This window comes from Aythya ferina, assembly GCF_964211825.1.
Source record: "Aythya ferina genome assembly, chromosome: 2".
Taxonomy (NCBI): Eukaryota; Metazoa; Chordata; class Aves; order Anseriformes; family Anatidae; genus Aythya; species Aythya ferina.
Genome location: NC_140297.1, coordinates 17,311,383 through 17,326,362, shown reverse-complemented (window position 1 = coordinate 17,326,362; position 14,980 = coordinate 17,311,383). Strand labels below are relative to the sequence as shown.

Below are 14,980 nucleotides of genomic sequence, written 5' to 3'. Positions count from 1 at the left end.
CTTCTTTGCACAATATAGGGGTGCTATCAACTTCTCTTCCACATCTTCTCCTTCAAACCCACAGTGTGGTGATTACTTCATGCATGTGACATGTGGGCATCCAAGTCCAGGTGCTGTCCTTTACCAAACTCCCAGTTAGAATTTAAATCCAAGACACCAAATTATCAGATGTCCTCCCAATGGCCTATGTGTTGTCTTGGCACTTGCTCTCAGTATCTCTGGTGGAACTGCTTCACCATGAGGCTACAAAGTGAGAACTATTGCTTAGAGGTTGTAGCCTTTGTATGATGTTGGAGGAGAAAACTGTTGTACTGATCCCATTTTATACGCTACCTACTGAGCAGCTTGGCAGAATTGGAGCTCCCCTTGCTTTCACTGCTTTATTGAGAATGCTCTGGCCAGGAGTGCTCTGATCTTGCAAATGATGTGACAGAATAGGCAGGAACAGAATGAGTTGGTTTCATCACCTCAGACTTGGACACAAAGTAGATGGCAAGAAGCTGAGCACCATTATGATGTGGGAGTTTCTGTGTGTTCCCAACAGCAAAAATCAGGCTGTATGTATCCCCTTAGGAACTCACGTGCCAACTGAATATTGGAATCTCCACTGTTGTGTTGGATGGCCACAGATGTTACGGTGGCATACCAATATCAGAGGTAAGGAGGACATAAAACCTTAAAGTGCCACTTGCCAACAAAAACTTTAATTATCACCCTTCCCACGTAACTGGAGCAACTTTGTTGAGGCACAAAATTTAGGAGGCTGGTTACACTGGGCTGTCATTACTGTGAGCTCTGAACTTCTAGATGGGCTGATTGCACCTCCTTTGTCATTAAGACCCCACAGCCACAGTGTATCCATGCATGGTACTGTGGACAAAGGTAGTCCACATTCAGAAAATACCCTGTATGACTAAGGCCTTTCCAAACTTGTGAACCTTCTCCAATGACTCAGGACAGTGTTTAGCTGTGGTTTCCCTCTGCAGTCCTCAAATGTGGAGGATTTATCAGCATCATGCCGTGTTGTCGTTAGCAGTCATTAGCCTAAACTCGGTGGGCATTTTCATCGGGAACATGCTAAACTACTTTGCATAACTGTGCCTGTCAAGCTGTATTAAAAGGCTAACACTCTTCTTTTGCCTTTGCCTATCACATGCTTATATCCTGTTATGGAGTAATCCTGCCTATAACAGGAAGCCAGAAATGCAAATGACTAAGGACAGATAAATGAATATTTAATTCAAACCAGCAAGATGTTGTTTGCAGTTATTTATTTTACTAAAATGGTTACATATGTTGAAACAAAGAAGAGCAATAGTAATAATGTTTGTTTTTCCAATATCATAAATAATTATTGAGTCTTCATTAGCTGTTGGCTCAGCACTGATCGTGATTCTTGTTATTTAAAAAAAGACACACAAGTAATTCATTAGAATCTGTGTTTTCAGAAAACTCTAAAGCAGCAGTAGAAAAAAAATAAATTAAAGGAAATGATAACAAGAAATTATGCCAAGTATTCTTAAATTTAAAACCCACTTGGTGTGTTTTACAGATTATTCTTTGTGCTTTGATCACTTGAAAAAAGAACCATGAACAAGTTATTTATACTATGGCTTGTCTTCTCCAGTTTTACTCCAGAGAAGTCACCATAGGTACCTTTTTTACATAACAAATTTTGTTGTCATTTATGCAGACAAAAACACTGTGAGTATTCCTAACAGAAAAGTTTTTCAAAACCATCAATTTATTGTCATAAAATATTTAATACCAGAATAACTTATAATAGTATGAACAAAAGTGAAGTATTAACTCTCTGCTATTAGTTATAAACTCACATTATTATGTCAAAATCCAGTAAAGTATCAAAAATTAATGCATGGTATCTTAGACACATAATGATGCAAGTCAGTAAAACATACTTCAACTGTTCATACAGTCATGACATACATTTCTTGCTTGGCACTTTAAGTCAATGCAAATCAGCAATTTAGAAAACAAAGTAAAAATATATATGTACAAAATATTTTCATATCAAATCATTTTCATTGTACACTAAATAAACCCAACAACATGTTATGTTACATCAAGAAGTTTTCTAAGAAGTCACACCAAGGCTGATATTTGCAATGTATCTTGATTATTTTAGTGCAACTGGAACAGCCTATACTTGCAAGTTAGTTTTGTCGTTAGCACAGTCCTGCTTCCATTGAAGTGGGAATTTGGCCATTAAACTCAGTGGGAGCAGGACTGAAGTCTTATCTTGTTCATTGATGGCTCACCAAAAAGAGAAAAGGGGAGAGGAATAAGTAGGAAAACACCTGACAGGATACCCACAGGAAAAAAAGAATCCAGATCTTAGCAACAATCATCTCTTTTCCAGTTTTCTGTAACTGTTTCAGTATAAATCATATTTGGCTTTGCCACTGTAAATTGCTTTCATGTAAATTCCACTCAAGCAATGTAAACCTCATTAGACTATTGTTATATGACTTAAGAATAACTTGTACACCCTAGAAAACCCTTAAACATAAACCTGGTTTTATGCTAGTTATTATGCTCAACAGCAGTCAAGTTTACAGACATGACATTTAATACATTTTAGTATCTACTTAAAACCCTCTCACATTAAATGCTGGGATTTTTCAATGCTTCAAGTCCCATTTGTGTTTTTAGTTTGGGCTTTGATAGTGTATACTATAGCTTTTTCTCACTGAAATGTGAACTGTCAACCAACTGTTTTCATGTATGCGGTACCTACAAAATAAAAACATTCAGAACACATTGAAGTAATAATTTCCACCATGGAAACTTTTTGAGCTCTACTGCAAATAATAAACGGCACTATAAATTCAGTTTTGTACAAGAAGAGATTGATTTTGTTTACTTGTATAAAAACTTCAGTAAGTCACTAGCAAAGCTTTAAAACAATAGAAATTCAACTTGGATTTACAGCTAGTCTGGCTAGAACCTCCTCAACTAGAAATCTTTAATAAGCAACATGTCTGGGAGTGTATGTATAAGAAGTTCAAAATAATCTGAACAATTAACTTATTTCCTAAATTTGTGTGTTCTAGAGTATTGCACTTTTCAAAGGAATGATTTTGGTATTTTAATATACTGCATATACAGGTAAGAAACATGCATAACAACCTCATTGTCACTTTGACAAAACATACTGTACAATTTTTATAACACTGTTGATTAAAAAAAGAGAGAGAGAAAATGATGTAACAATTTCATTAAGACTTGTCAATTCATTCAAGTCTAATAAGCACAATTCTCCAGGGCTTCCAGCAGTAATGTGTTTAGCCCTAGGCTGCTTAAGCCCACTTGGAATAATATACAAAGTTTAAGCATTATGGCATTGTCATTTTGAGGCATAATACTGTTGTACTATGCCCACGTTATAGCTTATTTTTTGAAAGCAAGGCACTTACTGTAATAGCAATGCAAACATCTTATGCGCACTTTGATTAACATAAAATAAGTTAATGTTTTGATAAAAACAGGTTTTTTTTATAATTTACATGCCTTTTATAGAAGCAATTGAACATTTCATTTAATACAATGAAAACGTCTGAGTCGGAAGGAATGTTGTTTTTTTTTTTTTTTTAAACTGAACATACTGTAAAAGGGGGCCTATTTTCCACATTTGCCTCATATCTGTGAATCTGATTTTGCTGAAAACCAATCCTGTAAGGAAAATGTCCGCTTGACAGGAAAAATAAAAAGGACCCATCTCTTAAAACTGCTGAACTAATGGCACTTTGACAGTCTTTACTTCTGATATATGTGATGATTTCTGAATGATGCAGCTGGTAGTTCCCTGCAGTTTTTCCTTCCCTTGGGCGAGGTTCGTTAGGGCCATGGCTGCGTTGATCTCCTTCCAGTATGTTTCATCTTTGCTGGTTCCTTTTCTGTTAGCTGCGCTAGATTCAAGCAATAACAAATATTTACACATATAGCTTACATACCTACAGTGGCTATGTGATGCTAATAAAACTGTAATAACAATAATTTTGGAAAATGGCAAATTTCCTTACTCACCTTTCACACTTATTTGGTCCATTCTCCAGAGTTTCTGAAAACAGAAGGAAAAAAAATTATGTCCATCTTCCTCTAGTATTTTTTAAACATGCAATTTCATAAAATGGTAACATGGAAAAATAATCCAAGGTTAATTCCAAAATAGATACCAAATAAAATCTTTGCTTGAACACACATAAAGGGTCAAATTCACCCAAGTATCTCTCTGGAGAAATTCGTGCTGAGCTTGGAGCAGAGCACATGTCAAAAAACCCCACTCTGGGGAAATTTCTACCATGAGAAGGCTCCTGTGCCATGACCTTATAAAAACAGGCTTTGGTGAGGCAGAGCCTCACTGATCCTTCCCAGCACCACACCAGTAGAACCAGTGCTGAACCTTGTCTATTGCCAGCCCAGTCCAGGGAAACGTATTTTACTTATATTGGCAATAGTGAGAATAAAGCCGGTCTTGGAGGTTCACTTAAGTTTTGTAGGGTGATGGAGTGAATTTTTTCATCCATAAATCCCAAAGACATAAGGAATTAAAAAACTAAAAATAAAAATCAGTTTCATCGCCCTGTAGTGAATGCCCTCTTGTATGCACTAAAAATAGGACTTCTACCCATACACAGATGATGTGTGTGGTTTTTAAGGCGACCCTTGCCCAGGCTGCAACTCAGTCCCAAAGGCAGGCTGAGAGGGATACAAGTAACAAGCACACGTGGCTAACAGCCTTCAAAGGAGAAATTGCATCACAGGCATAAGCTACACTTTCCCATCAAGAGTCACATTTGTTCATTCATCAAGTCCTCGCATCGCAGAGAAGCCAGAAATATTTACCAGGCAGAAATGTGTAAGCGTTATTCAGTGGGTCTGCTATCCTGACACAGAAACGCATTATAGGGGATTGAGAAGCTGATGCCTAACTGCAATACCTATGGAGAGTGAGTCAAACAAAAGAAACAGCTTCGGCATGAACACTGGTGGCTACACAACCAAAAGGGCCCCTAAATCTCATAAAGAAGTACACCACTTCACGAGGCTAGATTCCCAACTGGAAATTCACCTTATTGCTAGATTTGAACAGGATTATAAATTAAAAGCTGATCCGTTCTTTAAACAGAGCTTCCAGCAGAGTGGGTCCCAAAGCACATTGCAGCCCTTGCTAGCTCTACTTTTACGAGTGGCTGCACCCCACAAGAGCAGCCAGTTGTCTCATGCAGCCAACATACCAAACACCTCGGCACAGCCGCGCTCCTCAGCACTTGCAGGTGAGCAACACAGACCGCAGGCTCACCAGAAGAAATGCAGGCAGACCATCTGCAATTTCAGAGGTCAGATGTTTGCCAAGCTGTTTGATTTAACAGGACTCCAGGCTTTTGCAAAACAGAGTTATAAATGTCCACAAATGACCAAGTCCTCAGGTTTATATTCTGTTCTAAAACAGCACATCTTAAGTCAGTATCTCTTGAGCTACCCTAGATCAATGCTTGGGGGGGGGGAAGTTCAACCTATGCAGAGGAGAGATTGAAGGGGAAAAAAAGAAACATTTGATCTGCAGAGATGTACTGAATGACACCAAAAGTCTCCTCCTTAATGCTGTACTCGGCTAGAAATTGTTTTTCATTCCTGCTCCATTTATTTTTTTAAATAGAGACAATTTTAAAGAGGAGCTTTAGGATTGAATAGGTCAGTAGGTATAGAAATGGAAATGGCAAGTAATAGAGAATGTTATTGCCAGAGCAAACCTGGATATAAATACACCTCTCTCAAGCATCTGTCAGTTTCTTTTGCTGTTGGAAAATATTTCCTATGAACAAAAAAATTGCTTGTACAAACTTCTGAGGAAAGTAGGTGTGAATGGTGACACACATTCCAATTCCAGCGTTTATTTGAAGGAGTATTTGCAAATATTTTTTAGTGGTGTTTAGCCAGCTCCAAAAGAAAGCGACTTGCCCACAGTATAAAAAAGCAGTACCAAAGCTAAAAAAATACAATCCAGGAGCAAAGAGTTACACCTTCTTTAATTTTGCTGGAGGACAGAGGACTTTTTTTTTTTTTTTAAATTCCATTCAGATTTTATGTTTTTTAAACAAATAATTTATGTCAAAGAAATTTGAAACTAGGTTACAGTAAAACTATCACTGATAATTTGCAAAGCTCTTGCTAATAACTGCTGTAAAAGCATGTTAGTACAACGAAGTCTGAAAATCCATCATTTAAATGCACAGGGCCCCTTTTGCTTGCCAAAAATTCTTTTCAGCTATACCAAACCTATGACAGCATATCTTCATTGGCACTGCCATACTGTCCCAGGAGCCCACACCTGTCTGAACAGCCCTTGGTGAAGGAAGTGAGTATTATCACCATTTGTGGATGGGGATAGCCATACTGAGAAAGGCAAATGGTTCTGCAGGGAACACTGATCTCCACGTCCCTTTGACTTCAGAGGGAAAAGACCATTGCCCATGTTCCTAGGCCTTCCTTGAACTGATCTTCCTAGACCTGATCTTGCAGGTCAAGCCAACTTGATCCAATTCAGAATGAAGAGATAGTCGTGGGTTTCATCTCACTTGCCATTAACATGCCATCAAAAAGTTATATATCCTTATCTATGCTAGTTGCCTGGACTCCAATCACAAATAAGAGAGATGTCCTCCAATAAGTTGTTTCAGCTCACCTATCTAACACCTCAGTCCAACAACCCTGAGCTCTCCTGCAAAACCAGACAGCACAGCTCTCCTTCATGGCCACTTCTTCACACGGGCAGCATTAACATCCACATGCATATACTGTGAGCCAGATGAGAGGAGGACCACATCTGGAGATTAAGCCACCTCTGGAGATTAAGCCACCTCTGGAGATTAAGCCAGTGGTGTAGCTATGGCCTGAACTGCTTAGCTCAGCCTGGAAGAGTTGTAGCCATGTCTGGCTCTTCACTGACAAGAGAGAGAATGTTGATGATAAAATTTTATCAAGTTAAATAATGATGTGAATCTTGCCCAACATTTAGCTTAGTCTTCATCTTCTGCAATCTACCTGCTCTATCCCCAGCTACAAATTGAAGCTTCTAATAATTAAAACTTCTGACATTTACATGTATGTAAAACAATTACACAGTGTATTTCAACTGTATAAGCAGCATGGTGAGACTGCTGCATGAATGCAACCGAAGAACAGCATTCCCAGTATGGTTTTATTATACAAGGTAGAACCATAGCTGCCCTCCCCAAGCACTGTGGTTATCTTTAATATAATAACATTCCCAAACAAACTATAGTTGTGCTTTTACCTGAAACCCAAATCTATCAGCTGCTGATGAAGGTGATTTGTTCTGCCTCAGAAAGCAAGGGACTTTTAGCATACATGTATACTGACATCCTTAAAGGAAATCTAACATTATACATCTTTTTGTTACAAATTCTGAAATCACTTTAAAATGTGGAAATCACTTTAAAAAATGGAAATCTTAAAGCATTATGAAAATGGAACCACCTATAATTGGGGATTGTCGTTTATACTTCACTTTCTGCTGTTTCATTCTGCTTCCAGTTGTAAGCATCCAGAGATTCAGTTTTGCCTGGCCAGGAATGTCTCATTCTGCTCTCACCATCCGCCCAAAGAAACCAACGAGGTAGGATATTTGTTCCCTCTTGTTTATAATAGGAAGTCACTATAAATCACTTACCGATGGAATCCTGTATACCTTTCCATTAGTAGGAGTTTTCAGTATACAGTTTACCATAGCACGCAGTGCCAAGAGTGTAGTCACTGGACAATACCAGCTTTGTGATACAGTATGGTATTTTTCAGGACTCACTTAATTATTAATAATACATGTAACACACACACACACACATATATATATATATGTAGGGTTTTTTGTTTTGTTTTGTTTTCACCACAGAATTTCTTCATAAATATTCACTAGCTGATCCTGACAGCTCGCTTACAAGGTAGCTTGCAGTCCCATTTTAGCAGAGATGGAAATGAGTGTCAGAAGTCCAAAGACAACATGGCTAGGCAATACTTTGACCATTTCAAAAGCATTTAAGAGCAGACTTCTCCAGGTTTTCTCCTATATTTAAAACCTTTTCTATTTTCTTCTGCTATCGGAAAGGCTCACCCAAGGAAAACAAATTCCAGTGTTCTCAAAGGCAAACTCTCCACAAACTGGACAATAACATCACTTTCCTTCAGTATGCTGCTATTACATTTGACTGTTATTTATCAAAATAATATGCAAACAATTTACAAGGAAATCTACAGCTGTATACATACACAGTACACTTTTAAATACTGTATCCAGTACAAGAGAAGAAAGCCAGTGTATAAATACTGTAGCACATGTGTCTACTCCAGTTTACAGCATACAAGGGCTCTCTGGCTACACAGCATTGTAGCATGTTCAAGTATTTCAGAACAATTCAGACCCTCATAGTTCTCTAAGCCCAGACTCATAACTTTCATATACTTGGATGCCTCTAGGGGTGTAGTAAATAATGTTAATTGCAGTTACATTTTATCCCTTTGATCTAGGAATTTTGATTTAAGAATATCACGTGTGTGATGATGAACTAACTTCAGCTAAAGGCCCTGCAGGGAACAGTGAAGGAAAGACTGACCACTTATGTAGGACCAAGAAGCATCCACGTTACTCTCCTACTCAGTGTTACTTCCACACAGTTCAAACTGAACTGCAACAACTGGCTTGAACCTCTACTTGGTGTTATCAGGTAACACTGAGAAAGCAAAAATGGCTTGAAACCAAGAGGGGAAAGAATGTGTGAATGAGAGAACGAGACAGAGAGAAAAGGGCACTAAATATTATAAAGTGGGGAGAAAAAAAAAAAAAGGACATGGAAATCAAGATGCTGTAAGGGGGTCCCACATGACTGTAATATTTCTTGAAGTTACTTAAACATGTACAGATTCCTTATGACTTACACACCACTTATTCTAGCTCAAAACAGAGGGGAAAAAAAAGAACTGCTGGCCTCAAATGGTGAATACTATAAAATATTTGTCGGTTCAATAAAAGGTCCTGTATAACTTATCTTCATTTAAAACTTGGCAGTGTTATTCAGCTGTTTCTCTCTGCCTCTTCTGAACTTTCTCTTGTTGGTTTTGGAGACTCTGGCTTAGCATGTGTTGACTAGCATTTTCAAAACAAGCAAGAGGAGGAAAAAGAGGGAGTAACAGGAAATAAATGGGGCAGCTGAATGAAAAATGAAGTTTACATATGTGAGTAAATTAGTGGTGAGATGAGGTATTCCTGTAGGTCACACACACAACACACACACCATCCCTTGACTGTCTAGCACTTTCCAAACCACAATTTCAGGACATATATGACTTTCAGATCTCTGGTTCTAAAGAACAAAATTGGGTTAGCTGTATTTAATATTTCCCTGCTCTTCTACATCGATCCACCTTCTTTTCCTCACAGAGGATCCCAGAGTAAATGATTTATCACACAACATCACAAACACTCTCCCACATCTGGAAGGGAAAGTGGCCTAGCACAGGCTGCTCAGCAGGGCGGGAGAGGGGAAATTGTAGCCCAGAGCTCCAGGCCAGGCCCTTTCCTCTTACGAGAAATGTCATTCAGCCTCAGTAAAAGACTGTAGCACCTTCTGAGAAATCCAAGCACAGCAAGCCTCAGCTCCTCTAGCTTGAACTGGAGGAAGCAGGAGTTGGCCTTCCCATGCTTGCACTTGTGGTACTCCCATTCTGAGTGCCTGATGTGGACAGACAAGGGAACTTCTGAATGCAGATACTGCTCAGCCAATGAACCACCCCACCAAAGACTTTCTAGACATAAGCAGGACTCATCTGATCCAGCAACTGGCAGGGCAGCTCTTAAAGCCCTTTTCTTTTCACACCATCCTCCCGTGTTTCCCTGTGAACACCAGACCTGTTAAGGATGAATTACGGAGAAGCACAGACAGGAAAGGGAAGAAAGTCCCCATTTGTGTTTCAGAAGACCTGAGGTTGCAGTCATGCTGAGGCATCATCAGGCCATGGCCTCCATGTATGCCTGGCACCCATCAAAGCAGGTCCCATTTTGGGGGGTACACTGGGTTTCTGCTGACAAGGATTTATTAGTATGTCCTTTTTTTTGGGTAGGAGGAGAAAAGTTGTCAGAAACTTGCAGGATCAAGCTCTAGGCCCAAGCTCTAGAGAAAGCTCCTTTTCAGCAAAGCTTTCATTTACCACTGCTCACTCCTTCTTCTGGGAGGAGGTGGTGGAGCAGCTTGCTGTGAAGTCACCCCACAACCCCAACACTTCGCTTCTTTGGCTTCACAGTTAGACCAAGAATAACGACTGACCTGTCACCAGCCATCATCCATTCAGATAAGCAAACTGCACAATGACAACTTCTGTTCACAGTCAGAGTAACAGCAAATACTTTCTTGGGTTCTCTCTGGGTTTTTCTCACTGGTCTGACCTCTTCTGTTAAGACCCATAGGTGGGGTCTTCCTGAAGTTGGAAATCTCACTTTGCCATCATGCCCCAGACCAAGGCTTTTCAGTGAAATCTCTCTCTGAAATTTGCTTCTTGCACAGGAATATCAGATATAAGATTTAACTGTGAGGGACTGGTACCACTCATTTTTTTCCCTCTGCATACCTAAAAACATGAAGATGTATTTTTCCATGTGTAGTCTGGAGCTTGCTGAATTTGGAGTAAACATCTAGTTACATTTTAATACATGTGATTTTTATGAAATGAGTGTACATGCCCACAGAGACCAGGATAGGTATATTTTATAAACTATAAAATAGAATTGAGTTTGCAGGTCTATATTAACATTTGCATTAATAAGTGCACTGAAAACACCACATAATAGTAGGCTCGGTGCAAATGGTCTCACAGTCTTCGGCTATGCACCTGCATGTAAGAATTTATTAGTTAGCAAACTAGATACAAACCTGGTGTAAATCACTTCATTGTTTGGGCTGTCATGGCCAGCTCTAAATTTCCCATGACCAGTGACAGTGTGTTCTCTTTACTGAGATTCAGGGCACTGTGTGAGACTTGTTTTTTCAGCCAGGCTTTAGTACAGCTTATAATGGGAGTCTGTGCCATGTAGCTTTGGAGGCGAGTTGTTAACGAACTGACGGTTATATGGTATTATGTTCTTTTCAGGTTTGCGGCAAAGCTGACTGAAATCAAATCTTTCCTCATTGGGTTGGCATGTAATTAATCGTGTAATGTTGTCAGATACCTTGGTGATAGTCTCCTGTGTGCACTTCATAATGGATAAACAAATATCTGACTTGGGCTTCATTTTTTGGTGTTATTTGGAAAGGGATTTACAGCACGTGCTGTGCTGACTGGAAGGATGAAGTAGTTGGCCCTCTTATTGCAAACCATTGTGGGTTAACAGTAAGAACCAAGTTAGGCAGCAAGGAGGGGGAGGGTGAAATAAAGAAAAGAGAAGAAAGGAGAAGAGGAAGGAAAAAAAAAAAAGAAATAAAGGAAAGGCAATGGTAGATGTTAAAAAAAAAAAGGAAATGAGAAAATGGCAAATGAAAATTCATAAGGAAAAAGAAGAGTAAGAAGTATGAAAGGAGAAAATGTAGCAGTGTGTTCATTTTCTTTATTTTAATATAAAAATATCCTTTTCCCACCCAGGAATCTCGCTGTTGTGCAGGCAGGCACGTTCAGTCTTTCACTCTGGATCTGAAAAGTTTAATTGGGAGCTCTTAAAGCCTAAAATAAGGCTTTAAAAGTAAAAAGCTAAAGTCAAATGCAGCCAGGGTAAGCACTATTACACTCCATTCCGATTGTTTTTCATTAAAAATGCAGGGTGAAAGGGAGGGTTTCAAAGCCATATTTCAACCCTAGGCTGACACTACAGCAGTAAAATCTGATTTTGTTATGCTAGTTGGCTGCGGGTTTGGGAGCAGACCCTACATGTGCGGTGTAAGGTTATGATATAAATGCATGCACACAGGATATTTTCAGAAGCCTCCTGCACAATTCAGAGAAATGTGCCCCCCGGCTCCTGTGTCTCTCTTTGCAACTGCTCCAGGAGCCAGCTCCTCTCCTGCCCTTGGGCTGCCAAGCAATCTCAGACATGGCATAGGCTGCACAAAGGCAATTTAAATTACAAGGTGCTGTATTTTTAGGCAAGTGGAGGAACTTCTGCATGAATGCCAGAACTGATTTCCAGGGTGTACTTAGCCAGCAGAACAGAGTAAAGAATGGGCAAGTCTGTAAGAAAGAGGAAATTCACTGCTTCTTTCACTCAACTGTAAGATAAAGAAGAGACAGAAAAATATTATCTTTTTAAGCCTACCTACTTCCAGCCATTACACAGGGAATTGTGCATCCACTGGGATGTACACAGCATTTATGTCCAAATAATAAAACCCAGATACCTAAGTTGTAGCTCAAACTTACTGTGTGACCACAAGCAAAAAAAAATCAAGTAGCTTGTAAGGTAGTACATAAGCACATATAGGTGTCCAACAGTCAAAAAGATGTAAAACTAGTTGTAAGCTGAGGAAGAGCATCACAGTAATCCCAGACAACAAAAGATCCAACAAATCGATGGATTGCATGTGAAATTTAAAATATATAAATTTATGTCTATAAGGAAGCATTCTTATACATTTCTGTATCTGTGTCTGTTTCTATACTATATGTGCATAACGATGAGAATGCCTAAGCAGTCTGCCTTCCCACCAAGCACATTGTGAGACACAGCAGTATGACCACACATGGTATTTGCCATGGTGGCCACCTCCTGAAGACACAGGATGGACCTGCTCTGGGGTCAAACCCAAGGTGGGAGCCAAGACCATTCCCTGCATAACCTCAGCATCATGGTGCAGCCACTGCAAGGCCATTGCAGGAGGGAATTCAAGAAGATAAAAGATGTTCAGGTGATTTTAACACCAGCCAGTAAATCATGACAACAATTGGCAGTCTTCTCTGCTTGTGCCACAAGTTTGTGCATGGGGCTGGATGACCTGTTCTAACCAGCTATTTCACAGATGGCCCTTAAACATTCTCCAGTCTCTGGACTCTGACTGGAGAGCCTGGGCTCTCTTCTTCAGCAGTGCTGAGCATTTGCAGGTGTAAATGAGGTCAACAAGAGTTGTGCTTTGACTGTATAAAGAGGCATGAAATTATGTGAATCCACGAAGTCTTAGGTATCCAAAGCTGGGCCAAAATGACTTTAAATCAGAATTCTGCACTGCCTCAATTCCCCATTTGTGAGATCCTACAGACATCTTATGAAAACAACTTTATTCAAGTTTGTGAAGGACCAGATGGAATGTATCAAAAAGCACTGAACAGCACATCATTAAATTAATTATCCTGTCATCAGAGATGCTCAGCTGCATTCACGTTATTGCTTTGCCAGTAGAGAAGGGGTAACGAGCACCTGGTGAGGATGTGAGCTGGTTTTTGATGCTTCTTCGAAACTGGGCTACCTCACATATAAAAGGAAAAAGTATCCCTTTCCTCATCTAGCTAGAAATGTGATGGAAACCCCTTTATTCTGCATTCAGAGGAATTACAGGAACCTACACAGAAAGCTGTAGTTACACACACGCCTGAACTTACATAGAATAGATAGCAGAAAGTAACGTTGCTGAATGAACTGCAGGGGGAATAGTTGCCTGTGGATTGTTCTCCAACTGCACAAAAAATATTCTACTGTTTGAATGCAATTTTTAGTTAAGTTTTGCTGCCTTTGCATTCCCTTGTGAAGCTACTTCAGCATTCATGCTCCTGCCCACCACAACTCATACTGTTATTATTTCCATTACAGTATTTCTTCCCAAACCTAAATATTCCCAGACACCTTCTGAACAGGCCCGCAGAGATTCGAGTAAACTGGGAGGTATCTCAAGAAGGGCTGTGTTTCCAGTTTTCCTATTCACCGAGCCAGTGAAAGACAGTGCAACAAAGTAGGCAAAGGGGGGAAGGCTCTTGGAGCAGAAGAACCCTGTGCCCAGAATTATTCAGGAAGTTGTACCCGATTGCCAACAATTTTTGAAGAAGAAGAAACACTTCTTTCTTCTTGAAACATCATCTTGTATTTACAAATGCTTTGAGTCCTAGTGCGGTGCAATTTCAGTTACTCAGCAGGAAGAGCTGATAGACTATCTTGGCTATCACGGAGATTGGTGCAGTGCAATAAATCACCCAGGCTGAGCCCGAATCCTCAAGGAGCAGCAAAACCTTAACACTGCAGATGCTCACTAATTGAAAGTTGTAAGAGCCCTTCACAGCAGAGGCTTTGCGTAAGACAGATGAGGCTCCTGCACTCCAAAAGTGCATGTGTGGGAGGTCCTGAAACAGTAGTAGGCCAGCATTTAACATTGCAAAGGCCTTGGATGTGAACAGCTTTGTGGAAGAAAAAGGGAATTGCTCTTTTGGCAAAACATGTGAAACCGTCTGTGATAACGGGAATGAGAGCAAGGATGACTGAACAAATATTTGCACTGAATGCCTTGTCAGGACAGGGGAATTGCTACTGATATGATCTTTACTTTCAACGTTACTGCTTCTGACAGTCTTACAGACTTTGCAGATGTTTATTGGCCACTAAATCATTCTTCAAGAATGTTGGCTCCGTTCCCAAACCTGAAGAGTCTGAATGTGAAGGGGTTTGTTATTCAACACACACTGCTGCTTTTGGAGACAGCAATTTTCAAGAAACCAGCTTTCAGCAGCAGGGAAGCATCGTCAACTGATAACAACATGGGGCTGAATTCAGACTTCTCAGCACTCAGGGCATGAGGCACGCCTGAATAAACATGCACCACAGAGCGGGGCATTGCCTACCCACGTGGCATAGTACAGCACCATGTGGGGACACTGCCTGAGCCACAAAAGCAACATTATGCCATATCAGGGGGCCTATACTGTAGCAAGGATTGCTGTGGAAAGGCAGGGCTTACCAGCTCATGCTGACCTTGATATACTT

The 14,980-nt window shown here is 40.0% G+C and overlaps 1 protein-coding gene across 3 annotated transcripts in view; it reads right to left on the bottom strand.

The window, feature by feature from the left end:
• Window positions 1-1,254: 1,254 nt before the first annotated feature.
• MKX (mohawk homeobox) overlaps window positions 1,255-14,980 on the bottom strand; it is a 47,357-nt gene continuing 33,631 nt past the window's right edge. For 2 of the 3 annotated variants that reach the window (XM_084507386.1, XM_084507385.1), the window contains exons 6-7: window positions 4,048-4,081; window positions 1,255-3,929 (exon numbers count right to left, since the gene is read on the bottom strand). In XM_084507386.1, coding sequence (XP_084363512.1) covers window positions 3,743-3,929; window positions 4,048-4,081 — 221 coding nt within the window. In that variant the 3' untranslated portion in view covers window positions 1,255-3,742. The remainder of the gene's footprint in view (window positions 3,930-4,047; window positions 4,082-14,980) is intronic. The other variant, XM_084507383.1, reaches the window with a different exon arrangement.